Consider the following 22,912-nt stretch of genomic DNA (forward strand, 5'->3'; position numbering starts at 1 on the left):
TTTAGTTGTGGGGAAATGTTTTGTCGATATATTCTTTACTTTACATTAGTGGATATATGTATTTAAACTGAATAGACTTAAATTGTAACAGCACATGTTCATACACTTGCACTTTTCTTGCATTCATTTATAGAGAGACGGGTCTTTCACGAATTTAATCAATTTACAGATGCGCCGCCGCCTATAGGTTTAACTCCTTAATTTGGCCCAAAACGTTACCTATTATAACTGAGTAGGGATATTGAAACAATGTTTGGAAATCAGGAACATAAGTTTATTAGATTTAGTAACCGCTAACATCAGATAATACAGAGAACACACAGGAGACCGGGCTTATTTAAACCACTAACGGTCATACAGATAAATGGCGGCAGATATGGAAGAAAAGGAAACGCCAGCTGCACGTTGATCCTATGCAGCAGTGAGAGACTGTAAGAGTCGCTGTGTGGTTTGTTACGGCTTTGCTGCTCTTTCTGTGAAATCCATTATGTAACATAAGATGACTGTTTATTTGCTTTCATGAATTCCGAATGAATAAAATTATCACAAGCTTAAAACCCCAGACATTTCCTCCCCTCACTTCACCTCTGATAGGCAAAGAGCCGTTGACTCACTGAAGTTCAATATTGATCGTATTAATATAATATAAACGTATACAAGTTGTTTTACTTGTCCCTTAGGAAAAATCGCCGACTATTGTTCAGGTTCAACTAAATAGGGAAATAGAATTATAACTTTACTTCAGAACATGTTTTTATAATAGACTGAAACATAAAGTTCGAGCCTTTTCCCTCACACAAAGCTTATTTTAGCTAAATCATATGTTGTGATTATAACACAAGTTCATTTACGATTTCCTTCAAAAGATTTTGACAAAAAACTATGACTAGTAGGTGGCGCTGAGGGATAAGAAATCACATTAAAGGATGCAACGGCTCACAGATTGCCTTGGATGTGTTAGGTTTTCATGAATTTCAAATTGGATATTTTTTTTACAGTTATTACAATGATTTTATTAGCGCATATATTAATTTGTAACAAACGAGCATTTCTAAATTAATGTACAAATTATGTCAGTTAATTGTGCATTTAGTAAATGTTTCCAAAGCTTTGTACACATGCAAGACATTGTCAAAATCATATATAAACTAAGTATATTGTGACTCACAGGGGATTAATTGAGAAAGTAATTTCGGCTCTTGTAACCAACCAGAAGATGATACAATAAATCAGCCAATCAGAAAAGGCAAGTAAAAAAAAAACACCTTTCAGTTCCAAATCAGGTTCTCGTCAGTACCATATAAGGAGGCGCTTTGGCTTTTTCGGAATCAGTTTAGTTTACTCATTGAATTTACAATGTCTGGACGCGGTAAAGGAGGCAAAGGACTAGGAAAAGGCGGAGCAAAAAGGCACCGTAAAGTGCTCCGCGATAACATCCAAGGCATTACTAAGCCGGCTATTCGGCGCTTGGCACGTAGGGGAGGTGTCAAGCGAATCTCCGGACTTATCTACGAGGAGACCCGCGGAGTGCTCAAGGTCTTCCTGGAGAATGTCATCCGAGACGCCGTCACCTACACTGAGCATGCCAAGAGGAAGACCGTAACCGCTATGGATGTGGTGTATGCTCTGAAACGCCAGGGCCGCACTCTCTACGGTTTCGGGGGTTAAGCATTTTTTCCCCATTCACACAACCAACCCAAAGGCTCTTTTAAGAGCCACCCATATATTCAGATATGGAGCTGTGATCGTTGTCTATTTTATTTTTTATGATTTAGATTTTAATTTTCAAATATTGTAAGTTACTACAGATCTTTCATGAACTACTTATTTAACTTTATACATTTCTGCAGAGAAACGAAGGAAAAATGCAGATAATCTAATCTAAGAGGCAATGTGACTGCCCTACATACTTCTATAGTATAATCAGGTGATAAAACAACACTAGTTTGCCCACATCCCCATGTTACACATACACAAAAGCTCCATTGATCTATCAGCTTTAGGGAACACTGTGTAACGTATCTTAACAATTGCATTAAACTAAATGTTCTAGATAATGACCTTTATATAATGGTATCACGGATTATGATTTTCAAAATGTAGGCATAACGTGCATATTAATAGATACAGTAACATAATTCAATAAAGGATTTGACTTTATTTTTTCCATTTATAATATTTAGAGGGTATGTAACTGATCCTGCGATGTCTATGCAGCAGCGTGTCTACAGCTCTTTATATACACTGCGGCACATATAGATTGCATTATTAAATCAAATCCTGGATGTTTTGAGAGCTGCATTAATTGGCTCACTTTCTCGCAATTTGATTGGCTGGATTATTCCATTTAAACTATACACGTTTTAATAAAAAAAAAAATAATCGTATTTACTTTGCATTTTTTATTTATTGTAGATGTAGCTAATAAAAAGATTTGGAATTATTGAATTGTAACGTTCTCTGTAAGATCAGTCTCTGTAGTACCAGAGATAAATGTAAAACTTCTGGTTACAATGAAGCTTGGCGATAGTTAATAATCTAAGATCCATGTAAGCCCCCCTCTCTGCCTCAAACTCTAAAGCCTAATGAAAAGCTGTACCTGGCTGACTATTTAGGTGTCGTTGTATATCATTTGCATAAAATTGTAAAATGTTATAGCTGAATCAAATACATTGTTTCTAATAAATAACTATACAAACAGACGAGTCATTTGTTTCAACCTCAAACCTTATTCTCTTGTCCCCACTGTAAAAAATATATCTCTATCTCTGTGTAATGGTTCCTGTGCTTCTCTGTTATAACCGTTGTGGACAAGGAGAGATAACATTGTATTCTACTAAATCACCACATATTATACACGAACACACAATAGAAGCAGCATACAGGACAAATATCGCTCCCCCATGTGCAGTCTTTTTTGAAGTCTTCATCATTTTATCACTAACGACCTGCTGAGTCCGTGTCCGACTAATTGCTGTAATTATTTATATTGAAAATTGTAGTTCATATGTAGTGATGTGCAGTTCATGAACGAATCGTTCATTTGAACTGGTTCTTTTTACTGAACTGTATGAATCAGTTCACCAGACTGAACTGATTCGTTTGTAACAGTTCAGTTCCACAGGCAGCATGTAATATGATCCTAGAGTGAGGTCTCTGTTATAACTCTGGTTCTGCTATGAGACCTCACTCTAGGATCATATTACATGCTGTTGAATCAGTGTACTGCATCAGTGTACTGTGTACTGTTAACTCAGTGATTCATTAGCAACTGAGTGATTCATAGCAGAACCAGAGTTATAACACAGTTGCTAATGAATCACTGAGTTAACAGTACACAGTACACTGATTCAACAGCATTATATCATCCTAGGCTAGAGTGAGCATTGCAAATTAACCCTAAGGACCCCCTGTTAAATAAATAATGCTTTAATAAAATAGTGTCAACTTATTTTAAAGAACATAAATAAGTGTAATAACAAGAAAAAAATGCACTTACATATTTACTTAACTTAAACAATACTTTATTCTATCTTGATACACCAATGCAATTTTAAACAATTTACTTCTAATATATATATATATATTTTAGAAGTAAATTGTTTAAAATTGCATTGGTGTATCAGGATAGAATAAAGTATTGTTTAAGTTAAGTAAATATGTAAGTGTATATGTAAGTAAATATGTAAGTGTATATGTAAGGATACTTTGAGAACAAAACAATATATATATATATATATATATATATATATATATATATATTGTTTTGTTCTCTAAGTATCCTTAAGAGTGTCAAGCTGAACTGAAGCAACTAGCAGCAGAGAGCAGCAGCAGAGAGCAGTACAGACACAGTGACTCAGGACTCATTCTAAATGATTCAGAATCGCTGGGTCTGTACTGAATCTGCGATTCTTCTGCTCTGCCCCTCAAGCGCATCATGTGATCAGTAGGTGAACTGATGAATCGGTTCATGAACCGGTTCAGTTAATCGAACTGTCCGAAATGAACCGATTCATCAGGATGAACCGAACTTCACATCACTATTCATATGTAAAACCGGCAGGCTTTTTTAATATTTACCTTAACGGTCACAATAACCAATCACTAAGAAGAGAGCAAAGCGAAGCAGCCAATCGGGGGGTTTAGACCTGCACTGCACTTAGTAACGGAAATATATTAAATAGTAAAACAATGTATTTCTGCATTTACTTATTAACTATTTGTTCACACTGTGCATTTATACTTGTTTACACTTGTTTTCTAACCCCTCTAGCAAAACCTCACTCGTCTCCCTAAAATGTTTATATTTTGTATAAAATAAAGTAAAACTACTTACATTTAAAGGGACACTAAACCCAAAAATTTTCTTTCGTGATTCAGAAAGAGAATTCAATTTTAAACAACTTTACAATTTACTTCTATTATCTAATATGCTTTATTTTTTAGATATCCTTTGTTAGAAAAATAGCAATGCACATGGGTGAGCCAATAGAACGAGGCATCTATGTGCAGGCACCAATCAGCAGCTACTGAGCCTATCTAGATATGCTATTCAGCAAAGAATATCAAGAGAATGAAGCAAAATAGATAATAGAAGTAAATTAGAAAGTTGTTTAAAATGGCACGCTCTATCTAAATCACGAAAGAAAAAATGTGGGTTTAATGTCCCTTTAAGCACAAATATACTCAACAACTCATCTAGATTTAATAGTTCTGTGACAGTTATAAAGTATAGAAGCTCCAGCTCTGATAGTGAATAAGTGAGTGCCACTAACACAAACGTCACGTGATATGTTCTGTTATACAGCACAACCCAGGTATTTACTCCGTAATACTATACTGTATCTGTTCTGCATTACACAGGGCATAGGGTTTCTCAGGACAAAGTAGTGTGCCAAAGTTATATAATAATAACAGTGCTGAAGACTAACAGGAGTTAAGATTATTAATTTTTTTTTATTATTATTATTTCATATGATTACAGATAGAGGGACAATGAGCAAAATATCTCATCTGCATTAAAAATACTAGACAAAGCCAGAGTATAGTAGCAGCTATGTATTATATACCCAGATATTTAATTAATCATTAATAGTAGAAAAGCACATTAAACACAAAGAATTATACACTCCCCAGACTTCCACTCACTAATACTAGGTGACAAGCAGATTAATAACTGGTCTACATTATACCCAGAGTTGTACTTACTAATTACTTAACACCAGAGGAAGAAGTACAGTAAATGCTCTTTGCATTATTCTAATATCAGTATGTGAGTACCATATCAGGGTGTAATGCAGAACAGTTATTGTGCTAATTGCCCCCCCCCCCCCTTAGAATTCATGAGTGAATATATGCGCTCAACAGGTCATAAATGGTCACTGGAGGTGAATATAACTATTAAAAAGGATCTGGGGTCAGATGTTCAAAAGTAACATGCATTGGGTGTTGGTAAATCTGCCACACTAGACCTAGGTTTTCCAGGTCACACAGGTGCAATGTGTGAGGGTGCTGCTTGTATACTGGGCGTTGTATTCAGCATGGCACACAGTGGCACTAGGCTTGGTATTGCTTACACACTGAGTCTGTGTTGAGTAGGACATTTGCAACTGGTATGGTTGCTGCTGGTAAACTGGTTCTAGAATGAGCCGGTCACACATGCATTCTGTGTGGGTGTAACCTGCACACTGGATCTGAGTTAACCAGTAATTTCCTAATGTAATAATAAATAATTCTAAAGAAAGATAGCATTCATATCTAGATAGGCTCAGTAGCTGCTGATTGGTGGATGCACTAATATGCCTTGTGTTATTGGCTCCACCAGGCAATTCCTCTCTGAAGAAGGAACACAGCAACCCCAGACAATCATTTTGGCCTTCATTAGGCCTCGTCAGTAAGGTGTAGCCATATTCCTCTAAGCACACTGAGCAAGAAGTCTATGTTTGGTTGCCCCTTTTCCCCATAGGGAGATTAAATACACATAGAGAGAAGCACAGTCACAAGAATGAACAACTGTCTCAAAACTATATATATATATAATGTAGTGTTACCAGCACAATGTATTAAATGCATTTAATTTAAGATGTATTCCATGCACTTTTTATGTGAAAAGCAGAGAATAAGCTATATTTCACTTTTTACCTCAGGCTGTGAACAATGCCATATCTGACATAAAATTGAAGCTTATCTCGAAATTCACATTTTTTTTTTTTTTTTAAATTGACATATATTTTGAACTCCAAGTGTTTTTATAAATCAAATATGACTTTTTTTATGAGACATCCACTATGTTAGATTGATCTCACATTGGGGGGGGTTATTTGTTACTACTGTAATATTTGTTTTAGCTCCAACAAAGGCTAACTCAACCACATTTGTGTTTTTTCCCAATACACTTTTATTTACTATAACTAGGCCTTTCTTTTTTAAATGACATTTACTAAATAACCAATTAAAGGAGAATGCATCTGAACTCTAATAGCCCTTTGCATGACTAAAAAAAAGGCTTTTCAGGCCTATACAATACTCACTGTAGGGGCACAATCCGATATACGGCACAGGTTTCGGTAGTTTCAGCTCGCACAGCAAGCTATCACATATACGGCGCCAACAGTTGCTAAAGTGCCGTAAGTCTGACAAACTAGCGATGTCCAGAAATCTGCGTATGTACAAATTTCTGGAGTCGCCAGTGACTTACGGCACTTTAGAAACTACCGCCGCCTACAAAAACTGACTAAAATATTAAATCTCCCGTAACTGTCTAACACGCCTCCCAAACATAGCCCAACATGTATACCCCTCTATCCGCAATCCCCCATCTCACTCCTAACAATAAATTTATTAACCCCTAAACCGCCACTCCCGGACCCCGCCGCCACCTATAATAACTGTATCACCCCCTAATGTGAGCCCCTACACCGCCGCCACCTACATTAAAATTATTAACCCCTAATCTAATCCCCCTACCCCGCCGCCACTTACATTAAAATGATAACCCTCTAATGTGAGCCCATACCCCGCTGCCACCTATTTAAACTACATTACTCCCTAATGTGAGCCCCTACCCCGCCGCTACCTATTTAAACTACATTACCCCCTAATGTGAGCCCCTACCCCGTCGCCACCTATATTAAAATGATAACCTCCTAATGTGAGCCCCTACTCCGCCGCTACTTATATAAACTACATTACCCCCTAATGTGAGCCCCTACACCGCCGCCACCTACATTAAAATGATTAACCCCTAATCTAATCCCCCTACACCGCCGCCACCTATATTAAAATGATAACCCCCTAATGTGAGCCCCTAAACAACCGCCACCTATATTAAAATGATTAACCCCTAATCTAATCCCCCTACACTGCCGCACCTATATTAAAATGATTAACCCCTAATCTAATCCCCCTACACCGCCGCCACCTATATTAAAATGATAACCCCCTAATGTGAGCCCCTACACAACCGCCACCTATATTAAAATTATTAACCCCTAATCTAATCCCCCTACACCACCGCCACCTATATTAAAATGATTAACCACTAAACTAAGTCTAACCGTAACACCCCCTAATGTAATTATTATTAAAATAAATCTAATTAATATTAATAATATTAACTAAATTATTCCTATTTAAATCTATATTTAATATTTTAGGGTTTATATTTATTTTACAGGTAACTTGGTATTTATTTTAACTAGGTACAATAGCTATTAAATAGTTATTAACTATTTAATAGCTACCTAGTTAAAATAATTACCAAATTACCTGTAAAATAAATCCTAACCTAAGTTACAAATACACCTACACTATCAATAGATTAATTAAATAAACTACAATTATCTAAACTAAAATATAATTAAATACACTAAACTAAATTTTAAACTAATTACACCTAATCTAAGCCCCCTAATAAAATAACAAAGCCCCCCCAAAATAAAAAAAACGTCCCTACCCTAAACTAAATTACAAAAAGTAATCAGCTCTATTACCAGCCCTTAAAAGGGTCTTGTGACACTAAACGGGTCCTGCCTTGTGACACTAAACGGGTCCTGCTTCGTCCCTGCCGATTGCAGCTATGTAGCTGGCAAGTGACCACAGCCTGTAGCCACCCCTGATGCCTGACAGCACCAGTACTCAGGTTCCCACCCTGTAGCAGACTCCAGCTACCAGACTAGGTAGCTCTGTCAGAGTCTCCTTCCTCTGCCTGGAACAGGCTGCTATGTAGCCCAGGAAAAGTGATTTTTAGCTGGAGCAAACCCAAATAACTAGACAGCATAGTATTAAGGTTTAACAGGAACTGATTTTATTGAAAACACACACTCCTTTTATACAGTCAGCTCATCTTGATAAGACCCTGGACAATCCCACTATTTTCCCGCCATTCCCGCCCCTCCAGACAGCCCGGCACCTCCATCGGAGCCACAGTCCCACATAATCCTATTCCCAATACATATGGGTGGCGGTTTCGGGGTGATCCCGGTGATGCGGCGGCTCATTTTAAAGCTCTCGTCCCCAGATTTCACAGTCCAAAAATTACAGTCCGAAGAATTTATGGGGTTAGGGGTGTCCAAACCCCCCCCCCCCAAAGGAGCTCCCCATACGGCAATTTTCCCACCCCTTGTACTCTCCAGGGGCTACTAATCCCCAAAAGAGCGGAGCTCTGGGGAACATGGTTGCTGGAACGACCTGGGTTAAAATTTGCGGGTGTTCTGCTGTCCTGTGGCCGACCGGGAGTTCCAGGAGCCTGGCCAGCCTGAGAGGGGTTAGGTGGGTGTCCGTTGTAAGGCGGACGACCGGGAGTTCCAGGAGCCCGGTCAGCCTAGGAGGATTTTGCTGGTCATACACCAACTTTTCTCTGAACACAAAAACAAGCCTACACAAAGCAAACAAACAGCTTCCAGAGATGGTGGTTGCTCTGAGAAGCCCAAAACCACTGAGAAACAACAGGCGTGAGGTTGTAGGGGGGTGGGGGTAGCCTTACTTAGCCGTCTGATATCCATGACACCTCCCCCCTCTAGTTCGGCAGACCCGGCTAGACCCTTAACGGGTTGGCCTGGGGCTGTCCGACAGTGGCCCTCCACCTCTCGGTTGCTGAGAGAGGTTATCCCATCTCTCCTGAGCTTGGGGCATCCTGGGGGGCTTCTGCTGGCGTTTATACCCTGCGCCCTGGGCGCAGGGATAGTCACAAAATGCAAAGTCCCAAGTTTGCTAAGGCCGGCTCCCAAACAATTGCTGTTCCACAAGTTCCAGTGTCCTTAAGTTCCATGGCCAAACTGTTTTCCTCTGTGACACTCTGTTGAGTACCAGCCGACCCACCCACAAACAAAGCCAGTACCGGTTTCCCGGCTGTATACCCTCCCCAGACTGTTGGTGGAAGTTGCTCCTTGGTGGGGCAGGAAAAACTCGGGTGCCCAAACTTGTGGCCCCAACTGCATGAGAGGGTACCCCCCTGGCCTGCCTTCTGTGAGATATACTCCAGGACAAGAAAAGGGTATAGACCCTGCCAAGCTACTAAGGGGAGAGACCATCTGTCTCCTCTCCCGAGAAGGAGATCTACTGTTTTCCTCTGTGACATTCTGTTGAGTACCAGCCGACCCACCCACAAACAAAGCCAGTACCGGTTTCCCGGCTGTATACCCTCCCCAGACTGTTGGTGGAAGTTGCTCCTTGGTGGGGCAGGCAAAACTCGGGTGCCCAAACTTGTGGCACCAACTGCATGAGAGGGTACCCCCCTGGCCTGCCTTCTGTGAGATATACTCCAGGACAAGAAAAGGGTATAGACCCTGCCAAGCTACTAAGGGGAGAGACCATCTGTCTCCTCTCCCGAGAAGGAGATCTACTGCTGGGGAGGGAGGTCTGCTACCTCCGCTCCATGGGAAACTGTGCTGCCGCTGGGGAGAGAGACCGACTGTTTCCTCTCCCTGAAAGGGATTCGGCCACTGTGGAGAGAGGGAGAGATATCGATACCCGTCTCTCCCTGCAAGGGCTTCTCTGTAAGTAGAGTGAGGACGACTAGCTCCGATCCCAGGGGATGGCTCTGCCGCTGGGGAGAGAGACCGACTGTCTCCTCTCCCGGCTCCTGGCTCTGCCACTGGGGAGAGAGACCGACTGTCTCCTCTCCCGGCTCCTGGCTCTGCCGCTGGGGAGAGAGACCAACTGTCTCCTCTCCCGGGAAGGGGTTCTGTTTACGGGGAGGGAGGAAGACTACCTCCGCTCCCAGGGGATGGCTCTGCCGCTGGGGAGAGAGACTGACTATCTTCTCTCCCGGCTCCTGGCTCTGCCGCTGGGGAGGGAGACCGATTGTATCCTCTCCCAGGCAGGGGTTCAGCTTACGGGAGGGAGGACGACTACCTCCGCTCCCAGGGGATGGCTCTGCCGCTGGGGAGAGAGACCGACTGTCTCCTCTCCCGGCTCCTGGCTCTGCCACTGGGGAGAGAGACCGACTGTCTCCTCTCCCGGCTCCTGGCTCTGCCGCTGGGGAGAGAGACCAACTGTCTCCTCTCCCGGGAAGGGGTTCTGTTTACGGGGATGGAGGAAGACTACCTGCCTGCAAGTCGTGGCGGTGTCACCAAATCCTCTTCTGCAGAGCCATGCATTCCATGCTTGGCAGCCGTCAGCAGGTTTACCCAATGCGCAGTGTAGGTGATATAACTGCCCTGACCATGCTTTGCAGACCAGCTATCAGTGGTCATATGGACCCTTGCCCCAACACTGTGTGCCAGACATGCCATTACTTCCTTTCTTACAATCGAGTACAGGTTGGGGATTGCCTTTTGTGAAAAGACATTTCGGCTGGGTACCTTCCACTGCGGTGTCCCAATGGCTACACATTTTTTTAACGCCTCAGACTCCACCAGCTTGTATGGTAAAAGCTGGCGGGCTAAGAGTTCAGACAAGCCAGCTGTCAGACGCTGGGCAAGGGGGTGACTTTGTGACATTGGCTTCTTATGCTCAAACATGTCCTTGACAGACACCTGACTGTGGGCAGATGAGCAGGAACTGCTCCGGAAGAGAGATGGAGTGGCGGATGGTTGAGAGGGGGCAAGGAGGACAGCAGTGGTTGACATGGCTGAAGATGCTGGACCAGAAGGAGGATGGCGGCTTTGAGTTTGATTGCTGCTTCTACTCATGTGTTGATTCCATAGGCGTTTGTGATGTGCAATTATGTGCCTTCGCAAAGCAGTTGTACCTAGGTGGGTGTTGGACTTCCCACGACTTAGTTTCTTTTGGCACAGTTTGCAAATGGCATCGCTGTTGTCAAAGGCAGACACACAAAAAAAATGCCACACTGCTGAGCTCTGCAATGACGGCATTCTGGTGGTGGCAACAGCACGCGTTGATTGGCGTGCTGTCTGGCTGACCCCGGGTGCCGATGCATGATGACCTCCCCCTGCTTACAACTCATCTCCTCCTCCTCCTCTCTGTCTCCCCATCTGAAATTTCCCCCGGTTCTTCTTCTCTTCTAGTGGGCACCCACGTGACATCCATGGACACATCGTCATTATCAACCGCTTCACTTGTATCTGACAAATCCACAAAGGAAGCAGCAGCGGGTACAACATCATCATCATCATCATCACACCGTACATCCATGTCTGTAATGCTGCCTGACTGAGACATATCACTGTTATCTACATCCTCTGTTAATGATGGTTGGGCATCACTCATTTCTTCCAACTGATGTGTAAATATCTCCTCTGACACATCAAGTGAAGTTGCTGTGGTGCTAGTGTTGGTGGTGGCGGCAGGCGGGCGAGTGGTAACTTGAGAGGTGCCCGAAGATAAGCTGGAGGAGGATGGTACATCAAGGTTCAGAGCGGAAGCTATAGAAGATTGGGTGTCCTGTGTTAAAAAGTCAACTATTTCCTCAGGATTTTTCGAGTTCATGGGATGTGGCCTCTGAACACTGGGCATTATTCTAGGGCCAAAGGGAATCACAGCACCATGACCACAACGGCACCTGCGGGGTGGCCTGCCTCTCATTTTTTTTTTTTTTTTAAATGTACACTTATACTACTATTAAACAAGATATGAGTGGTGGCACTGGGCAAGTGGGCACACTATATGCTGTGAGCCTGACACAAAAAAGCAGACTGATGTTTCACAATCCAAAAAGGTTTTATTTTTTTTTTTATTTTTTTTTATTTTTTTTATTGAGATAGTCATGTATTATAACATGTACAAACAGTGAAGAAAAAAAAAAGAAATACAACAAGGCAACAAAAACATGTTGCTAACTATTACATTTGCAGTATCATCTTCTTGATAGTGATTCTAGTCACACTTACACAATTCCAAATGAGATAATATTTCTGCTATTAAATAACATATAAACCTTGTTTTTACAACTTATATTCATATATCTTAAATAAGTATTTAACACATTATATTCCATATATATTACTGTAGTCTACACTCTCATTTTCATTTTCCCCCACTCCTTTATCTATCTTTTAACCTTCTTCCTTCTTTCCTTCCCCTCTCTCTCTTCTTTTGGCTCATTATATTGTCAAATCGTGCATGCACCTTACTAATTCTAAGGCGATAGAACAAGTGAAAATAAAATCATACAAACAAACAAACGGAAAAAAAAAAAAAAAAAGGGGGAAAGTTTCCTTCCCTTCTCCTCCTCCCTTTTATATATAATACTGATTTTAACCTTAAACCTCTCACGCCCCGTCCCGCCCCTGCCCTACACTCTCCAGCTCCCCCTAAGTTGTTCCTCTTGAATATATATTGAATTTTCAAATGGTTTAATGATTATTTGTTGCATTGCCCGATCTAATGATCTTATATAGGGTTCCCATTTAAACATAAATTTTGCAATTTGTTTTTCGGATTGATTGTCTGTATCAAATTGTTCATATGTCAATTGCAACTGTATTCGCCTCAAGAAAACCTTTATGCTTAAACTCTTTTTGGAATTCCATTCGCTTAATATCATGTTTCTTACAATTAATATTATAGTATTTAGAAAACTAGTGTTTGACCCGTGAGTTGAGCCTTCAACTAAGAAAACAACTTCTTTTGAGGTAATGTCTAATCTAATCTTGCATTTCTTTTTCAACCAATAAGTGATTTTTAACCAAAAAGTTTTAATTTTAGGGCATGAGTACATACAATGTACTATATCTGCGTTTACATATCTACAACGTTTACAACAGTTATTTTGAGAATTGCCCCATTTCGCCATAACATATGGGGTTAAGTATACATGATGCAATATTTTAACTTGTGACTCTCTCCAACTAGATAGTAGGGTAGCTTTCCTTGTTCTATTCATGCTTCCTCTTATATCCTCCTCAGTTACTATAAGTTCTGGGGAGATTCTTAACCACTTATTGATTGATTCATAAACATATTTCATCCTAGTTTGGTCAATGAGTTTCTTATATAGTATTGAGCAACTAGTACTTCCTTGGGCATAGAGATTCATTATAGGAGTCAGCTTATCCCAATTATCTTTCATATAGATCACCCTTCCTAATGAATTACAATAGTGTCTTAGCTGTAGGTATATATAAAAATGTGAGTTCTCCCATCCAAACACATCTTTCAAATAATTAAAGTCCTGTATACATTTCTTCTGATTATCTATTAACTGGTATAGGTAGGTAAGGCCTCTTTCCTGCCATTTTTGGCATACTTCTGCATTCAGCATTACCCCAGGATTCCCTCCCAAAGGTAGAAAATTTGAAAAGTGAAAATCTATTTTCAAAATTTTACATAATTTTTGCCAAGCTATAATTAAGTTTGTAATGCTATCTAGTTTTTTAATCCTATCTGGTAGCTTATTGTGATCTACATGTATTAAAGATTTTAAGCTAAATGGTTTTACTATGTTCTCTTCTAGATCTAAATCTATGAATTTATTGTTGTTGGAGATCCAAGCTAATACTATTTTGGCAAAGAACACCTGGTTATATAAAATTAGGTCAGGTAGCCCCATTCCGCCCCATTCATTTGAGATAGATAGTTTTGTATATGATATTCTAGCTTTTTTATCTTTCCAACAAAGTTGAGTTACAGCTCTTTTGATTCGTAATAAATCTTTGTTCTTAATTTTTAATGGTAAATTTTGGATAACATATAGAATTTTAGGTGTTGTTATCATCTTAAACATATTGATTTTCCCTGCTAGAGTTATAGGTAAATGTGACCATCTTTTAATTTCCTCTATAATTTTAGTAAATAGGGGTTCATAATTTAACTTATACCAGTCCCCTGGTGTGTTAGAGAAATTTATTCCCAAATATTTTATAAATGTATCTGCTACTTTAAACTTAGAGTCTAGAATAGAACCTTTCTGTTTTACTAACCACAGGATCTCAGATTTATGTATATTGACTTTATAGCCAGAAAATGACCCAAATGTTTCTATTATTTCCAATATTAATGGGATCTGTTCTTTTGAATTTCTTAAAAATATTAACATGTCATCCGCATATGCTGCTACTTTTATTTCAGTGTTCCCAATTCTTATGCCTTGAATCATTTCTCTAACTTGTATCATCAATGGCTCCAAGGCTAGATCGAATAAAATTGGTGAGAGAGGACACCCCTGTCTAGTGCCTCTGGACATTTCTATAAAATCTGATTGTTGTCCATTTATGCAGAAGGCAGTTTTTGGGGCGGTATAAATTTTTGATACATTCCAAGATATTACCTTTCAATCCAAACATCCTCAAAGTCTGAAAGAGATGATCCCATTCTACCGAGTCAAATGCTTTTTGTGCATCTAAAGTTAATAATAACAGATCCTCTCCTTTTTTAAAAAATTTATCTTTATTAGCCCATACATATGTAATAACATTTGTAACTCTTCTAATATTATAAAAAGATGATCTACCATTAATGAATCCTGATTGATCTGAATGTATTAAGGTCGGGATCACTTTTTGTAACCTTTCAGCTATGATACTTGTTAATATCTTTAAATCCAAATTTAATAACGAGTTTGGTCTATAGGATGCCATGTCTTGAGGGTCTTTCCCAGGTTTAAGTAATATTATAGTTGTAGAATCCATAAATCTATTTAACCTAAGTTCTTGAAGTGAAGAATATACATAGTTATAAACTCTTTCCAATATTGGTGCTATTTCTGTATTCATTAGTCTGTAGAATTCATTTGGGAGATTATCCGGACTGCTAGCTTTATTTGCTGATAGCTTTTTTATCTTCCCAATTATTTCCTCTAACTCTATTGGCCGGTTCAGCCAATCCAATTGATCTATCGGAATTTGGGGAACTTTAACTTCCTCCCAAAACTTCCTCTTTCTTTCCTGATTTATTCCGTGCGTTCTATATATATCTGAATAATATTCTTTAAAGGCTTTTAAGATGTCCTCTTGGGAGGATATATTAATATCTTCTCTTTTAATATTGGCTATAACTGTTCTTTTCTTATGTATTTTATTTAGACCTGCCAAATATCTACCTGACTTATTGCCAAACCTTTGGAATCTACTTTTAGCTTTTATCTCTTCTTGCGTATACTTTTGCATTAAAAATAAGTTCCGTTGGTTAGTGGCCGAAATGTATTTGTGCCAGTTTGCTATAGAAGCATCTCTAAGATATTGATTATAAGAATTATTTACTGTATTTAATAGCTGTAATTCACGTTTACCTAGTTTTTTTTTTTTTTTATAAGCCATAAATGTGATCATCTCTGATTTTAAAACTGCTTTTGCAGTTTCCCAGTAAAGTATTGGTTCCCCCAAATGTTGACTATTATTAATCCTGAAACCCTCTAATTTATTCCTTAAAAAGTTAAAGAATTCTGTATTTTCTGCCCAATATTTAGGGAAGAAGAAATTATTCCCCTTTTTAATTCGAGATCCATATGTTAAACCTATCGGTGCATGATCAGATATTGTTATAGGGTATATAGATGTATCTGTAACTAAAGGTATTACATTTTTTGAAACTAATAAGTGATCTATCCTTGAGTAAGATCTATGGGTTTTTGAAATACAAGTGTACTTTCGAACTCCTGGGTTCCTATATCTTCATAAATCACATAAGCCAATGTTGGCAGATATATCTTTAAAAATCTTAGTCTCTCTACGAGAATTCCTTCCTGGATCCTTCTTATTTCCAAACTGGAGTCTGTCTATTGGCATTCTGGGGACCATATTAAAATCGCCCCCCAAAATTATTTTTGTATCTAAATATTCCAATAATTTACGCTGAAGATCATCCCAAAATCTTTTATTATACTCATTAGGTCCATATACGTTGCAAATTGTGAAGACTTCGGAGTTGATTTCTACTTTAATAATAGCTACACGCTCATTCTCTTCTACTTTTTTTTCCACAATTCTATAATTTAAATTCTTATTGATAAGTATAGCTACTCCTCTTTTCCTTGTTTTACAATCAGTTGCAATAATTTCCCCTACCCAATTACATTTTAGTTTCATATATTCAATCTCCTTTAAATGGGTCTCCTGAATTAAGGCAATATCTGTTCCTAACGTTTTCAAATATTTTATTATAGCCTTCCTTTTAATAGGGGATGTTATCCCACCAACGTTCCATGAGATTATCTTGAGTTTTTGCATTATCTTACTATATAATTATAACTCTGTGTGTTCATGAGATGTTGGATTAAGCTTAAGAGTGTAATTAAAAAAAAACAGCGGGATCTGTAAAAGAGAGGGGGCTGGAGAGGAAGAGAGGGAGGAGAAAGAGAGAGCGAGAGAGAGAAAGAAAGAAAAAAAAAAAAAAAAAAGGGTTAAATAAAACATCCTTAACAACAAGGTTTACCCTTATTGCTTGTTTACTCTTTTTTATAAAATTTATACTCATATTTCAAATCAAACAATATGTAATAATTATTTACAAAGAAAAAAGAATCGAACTTGTTATTCCACCTTATTACTATCTCCTTAGGCAATTTTAAAAAAAATATTTAACTTCTTCAGGATCTTCAAAAACTTTCACCCCTTCTTCACCCTCATACTTCAATTTTGCTGGGTATATAACAACTGCTTTGTGCCCTGCTGCTATTAAGCTTGTACACAATGGAGTCATTTTTCTTCTTTTATTCAGTGTTTCCATTGAATAATCACTGAACATTAACAACTTTTTCCCGTTAAATTCCAAACTTCCTTTCTTTCTATATAAATTCATAATAACCTGACTGTGGGCAGATGAGCAGGAACTGCTCCGGAAGAGAGACGGAGTGGCGGATGGTTGAGAGGGGGCAAGGAGGACAGCAGTGGTTGACATGGCTGAAGATGCTGGACCAGAAGGAGGATGGCGGCTTTGAGTTTGTTTGCTGCTTCTACTCATGTGTTGATCCCATAGGCGTTTGTGATGTGCGATTATGTGCCTTCGCAAAGCAGTTGTACCTAGGTGGGTGTTGGACTTCCCACGACTCAGTTTCTTTTGGCACAGTTTGCAAATGGCATCGCTGTTGTCAGAGGCAGACACACAAAAAAAATGCCACACTGCTGAGCTCTGCGATGACGGCATTCTGGTGGTGGCAACAGCATGCGTTGATTGGCGTGCTGTCTGGCTGACCCCGGGTGCCGATGCATGATGTCTTACTGTGCCACTAGCTCCTTGCGACGACCTCCCCCTGCTTACAACTCATCTCCTCCTCCTCCTCCTCTCTGTCTCCCCATCTGAAATTTCCCCCGGTTCTTCTTCTCTTCTAGTGGGCACCCACGTGACATCCACGGACACATCGTCATTATCAACCGCTTCACTTGTATCTGACAAATCAACAAAGGAAGCAGCAGCGGGTACCACATCATCATCATCATCATCATCATCATCATCATCACACCGTACATCCATGTCTGTAATGCTGCCTGACTGAGACATATCACTGTTATCTACATCCTCTGTTAATGATGGTTGCGCATCACTCATTTCTTCCAACTGATGTGTAAATAACTCCTCTGACACATCAAGTGAAGTGGCTGTGGTGCTAGTGTTGGTGGTGGCGGCAGGCGGGCGAGTGGTAACTTGAGAGGTGCCCGAAGATAAGCTGGAGGAGGATGGTACATCAAGGTTCAGAGCGGAAGCTATAGAAGATTGGGTGTCCTGTGTTAAAAAGTCAACTATTTCCTCAGGATTTTTTCGAGTTCATGGGATGTGGCCTCTGAACACTGGGCATTATTCTAGGGCCAAAGGGAATCACAGCACCATGACCACAACGGCACCTGCGGGGTGGCCTGCCTCTGTCTGTCATTTTTTTTTTTTTTTTTTTTAAATGTACACTTATACTACTATTAAACAAGATATGAGTGGTGGCACTGGGCAAGTGGGCACAGTATACGCTGTGAGCCTGACACAAAAAAAGCAGACGGATGTTTCCCAGTCCAAAAAGTTTTTATTTTTTTAAATGTACACTTACACTACTATTAAACAAGATATGAGTGGTGGCACTGGGCAAGTGGGCACAGTATACGCTGTGAGCCTGACACAAAAAAAGCAGACTGATATTTCACAGTCCAAAAAGTTTTTATTTTTTTAAATGTACACTTACACTACAATTAAACAAGATATGAGTGGTGGCACTGGGCAAGTGGGCACAGTATACGCTGTGAGCCTGACACAAAAAAAGCAGACTGATGTTTCCCAGTCCAAAAAGTTTTTATTTTTTTAAATGTACACTTACACTACAATTAAACAAGATATGAGTGGTGGCACTGGGCAAGTGGGCACAGTATACGCTGTGAGCCTGACACAAAAAAAGCAGACTGATATTTCACAGTCCAAAAAGTTTTTATTTTTTTAAATGTACACTTACACTACAATTAAACAAGATATGAGTGGTGGCACTGGGCAAGTGGGCACAGTATACGCTGTGAGCCTGACACAAAAAAAGCAGACTGATGTTTCCCAGTCCAAAAAGTTTTTATTTTTTTAAATGTACACTTACACTACAATTAAACAAGATATGAGTGGTGGCACTGGGCAAGTGGGCACAGTATACGCTGTGAGCCTGACACAAAAAACGCAGACTGATGTTTCACAGTCCAAAAAGTTTTTATTTTTTTAAATGTACACTTACACTACTATTAAACAAGATATGAGTGGTGGCACTGGGCAAGTGGGCACAGTATACGCTGTGAGCCTGACACAAAAAAGCAGACTGATGTTTCACAGTCAAAAAAGTTTTTATTTTTTTAAATGTACACTTACACTACAATTAAACAAGGTATGAGTGGTGGCACTGGGCAAGTGGGCACAGTATACGCTGTGAGTCTGACACAAAAAAAGCAGACTGATGTTTCACAGTCCAAAAAGTTTTTATTTTTTTTTAAATGTACACTTACACTAATATTAAACAAGATATGAGTGGTGGCACTGGGCAAGTGGGCACAGTATACGCTGTGAGCCTGACACAAAAAAGCAGACTGATGTTTCACAGTAGAAAAAGTTTTTATTTTTTTAAATGTACACTTACACTACTATTAAACAAGAAATAAGTGGTGCCACTGGGCAAGTGGGCACATTATATGCTGTGAGCCTGGCACACACGCTGGCAGGCAGGCAACTGCAATTAGATTACTCAAGCAGACTGATGTTTCACAGTCTTTTTTTTTTTTTTTAATTTACACTACTGTTACACCAGATATGAGTGATGGCACTGGGCAAGTGGGCACAGTATACGCTGTGAGCCTGGCACACACGCTGGCAGGCAGGCAACTGCAATTAGATTACACAAGCAGACTGATGTTTCACTGTCAAACAAGGTTTTTTGTTTTGTTTTTAATTATTTACACTACTGTTACACCAGATATGAGTGGTGGCACTGGGCAAGTGGGCCGGGCACACATGCTAGCAGGCAGGCGACTGCAATTAGATTACACTAGCAGACTGATGTTTCACAGTCAAAAAATATATATATTTTTTAAATTATTTACTCTACTGTTACACCAGATATGAGTGGATTGCACTGGGCAAGTGGGCCTGGCACACACGCTGGCAGGCAGGCAGCTGCAATTAGATTACACTAGCAGACTGATGTTTCACAGTAGAAAAAATATATATATATATTTATTTTTTATTATTTACACTACTGTTACACCAGATATGAGTGGTGGCACTGGGCAAGTGGCTTGGCAGGCAAGCAACTGCAATTAGATTACACAGGAAAAAAAATGATGTTCTAGCCCTAAAAAGGGCTTTTTTGGGGTGCTCTCCTTAAAGCAGAGATCAGATGAGTCCTTCAGGACTGTAGTGGACACTGAATACACTAGCCTAGCTACCAATTTCCCTATAAAATCACCAGCAGCTACACTGTCCCTCCTCTCACTAACAATGCAGCTTCCGAATTAATGTAAAATGGCTGCTGTCCAGGAGCTGGGAGGGTCTGGGAGGGAGTGTCTGCTGCTGATTGGCTGGAATGTGTCTGCAGACTGTGAGATACAGGGTCAAAGTTTACTCAATGATGATGAATAGGTGGCGGATCGAACATCGCATATGGAAAGAGGACATATGGCATCCTTTTGAACAATAGAGTACAGGTACAGCATTGATTTTAGAAACCCAGAGATAATTTTTAGGAACCAGGAAATTGAACAAAAAAATTATTGGACACCCAGTACACTTCTTTCTACTTCAGCCTTTTTATAAGAGGCTCCAGGACCCTCAACAAAAACAACAGTAGGAAAGAGGACATATGGCATCCTTTTGAACAATAGAGTACAGGTACAGCATTGATTTTAGAAACCCAGAGATAATTTCTTGGAACCGGGAAATTGAACAGAAAAATGATTGGATGGACACCCAGTACACTTCTTTCTACTTCAGCCTTTTTATAAGAGGCTCCAGGACCCTCAACAGAAACAACAGCAGGAAAGAGGACATATGGCATCCTTTTGAACAATAGAGTACAGGTAAGGCATTGATTTTAGAAACCCAGAGATAATTTTTAGGAAACAGGAAATAGAAAAAAACATTGATTGGACAACCATACCCTGTGCCCCTTTGTAACCTGTTGACTACTGGCCAAGTGGGCCAGCTGCACCTATGGACAGAGCTCCTTTATGACCTATTTACTCGTAGCCCAGTTTACCAGTTGCATATGCACCCAGTTACTGTGACGGACACTGGCTACCCCGACTGGGTAGCTCTGCCAAGAGGGTGCTTCCGAGAGAAGTTATATAGCCAGAGCCCACCCAAATAACCAGACAGAACCAGTATTCAGGTGGAACAAGCACATTCTTTATTGTGAAACACACATACTTATATACACCCAGCTCATCTTGATAAGGGTCTTATCTGACCCCCAGATTTCCCACCATTCCCGCCCCTTCAGACAGGCTAGCACCCCCCATAGTGTCCATAGCTCCATAGAGTCCCAGTGGTACAGAGGTGTTTATTCTGGGGTGATCCCGGGAGAGCGGCACTACTTCCAGGGTGTCGTTGTAAAGCGCTCGGTCCCCAGATGTCACAGTCCAAAAAGCAACATGACCCGTTGCTGGGGCCCAGAGCTGCTGGTGATCAAACGTACACTGGGAAAGTCAGGGGAAGTAGGAGTTGTAGGGGGGTTAGAAAACCCAAGTTCCCAAAGGAGCTCCCTCCGGACAATCACCCAAACTCTTGCCCTCCCTAGGGGGTACCAATCCCCAAAAGAGCAGAGCTCTGGGGCAAAGCACTGCTAGAGTGACATGGGGTATAGATTATCAGGTGTCCGGGGTGATGCGGCTGACCGGCAGATCCAGAAGCCCGGCCAGCCGGAGAGGGGTTAGGCGGTCAAATATCAGCTCTTCCTTGAGGATGTACAAACCACATAAAAAAGCAATAGCAAGAGTCTGGAAGATTGTGTAAGCCATGAAAAGGCCAACAATGGTTTTAAAAGGAGTGAGCCAGGTAAGTAGGGGGGTAGCCTTGGCAGCCTTGTATCTGTGACAATTACCATTTGTGAGCTGCTGATTCCAGGCATAGTGTATAAGATGCATGTCTAGCCAGCACTAACGTGATCTACGGACTCCAGAACCGGTGGGTCCGCTACACCTATACAAAGTGCCCCTTTATAACCTGCCAACTCCAGGCTTAGTTACCAGGTGCACCTAATTGTAGTGTCAATCACTGACCTGCTAACTCTAATTGTTGTGTGCCAGCTGTACCTATACGCAGTGCGTTTGTGACCTGCTAACTTTGGGTTCATTGTTCAAGGTTTACCTCTACCCATTTGTGAACTACTACCTCCAGGCCTAGAATTGCAGCTGCTCTTATATCCAGGGCCCTTATGTGACCTACTGACTTCCAGGCCAATGTCCCATCTGCAGCTTTATCTCCTATAAACAGTATGTTTTTGACCTTCTGATTATTCTATAATATTTTTTTTTTAATTTGTAAACATTTTATTGAATTGTTGATTCTATAATTAATGCAGGTTGATTTAAAAAAAAACAACTTCATGGGCTATTGTTTAGCTATTCACAAGGCAAGTTATCTCCAATAATATGGAGGGTAAAATAGAAGATACATGTATTTCTCGTATATTTGCAAATGACAATTGCATTTAAATAATTAGACAAAGTACTGACTCCTAATTTCTCCAGAATTCACTCTCTCCAGTAGAGTAACACCCAGCTGTTGTAATTTCAAATGTGCTACTTGTTTCATTTATAGCATCTACTGATTGTGCTTTTATTGATACAATGTCACTTTTCTTGAAATAACATGATTTAGTAGAATGCATTGTGTTGTATAATGTGAAATTCAGGTTATTATTTGAGATATACAGATAACAAGGCTGTTCATAATAAGACAAGTCTGGGGCTCCTGGCATTTCAGCACACCCTGCGGCAGATAATACCGTTCTGTTTGCACTGTGCAGGCATTAGTCTGTAATATAAGGTGCACAGTTTCTGCTTGTGTGAGAGAGACACAGATATGACACATATAGTCTAATAAAATCTAGATTAAGTGAAGCTGTGGA

General features: G+C 40.1%; 2 protein-coding genes across 2 annotated transcripts in view; one reads left to right on the forward strand and one right to left on the reverse strand.

Moving 5' to 3' along the window:
* The window catches only part of LOC128644412 (uncharacterized), a 64,386-nt gene that overhangs the window by 38,524 nt on the left and 2,950 nt on the right, over positions 1-22,912 (reverse strand). The window lies entirely within an intron of this gene.
* Positions 1,348-1,690, forward strand: LOC128644423 (histone H4). Its single transcript, XM_053697048.1, has one exon. It carries the CDS (start codon positions 1,357-1,359, stop codon positions 1,666-1,668), a length of 312 nt encoding a protein of 103 aa, XP_053553023.1. The 5' UTR covers positions 1,348-1,356; the 3' UTR covers positions 1,669-1,690.

The sequence above is a fragment of the Bombina bombina genome, unplaced genomic scaffold (assembly GCF_027579735.1).
Source record: "Bombina bombina isolate aBomBom1 unplaced genomic scaffold, aBomBom1.pri scaffold_698, whole genome shotgun sequence".
In the NCBI taxonomy this organism is placed as follows: Eukaryota; Metazoa; Chordata; class Amphibia; order Anura; family Bombinatoridae; genus Bombina; species Bombina bombina.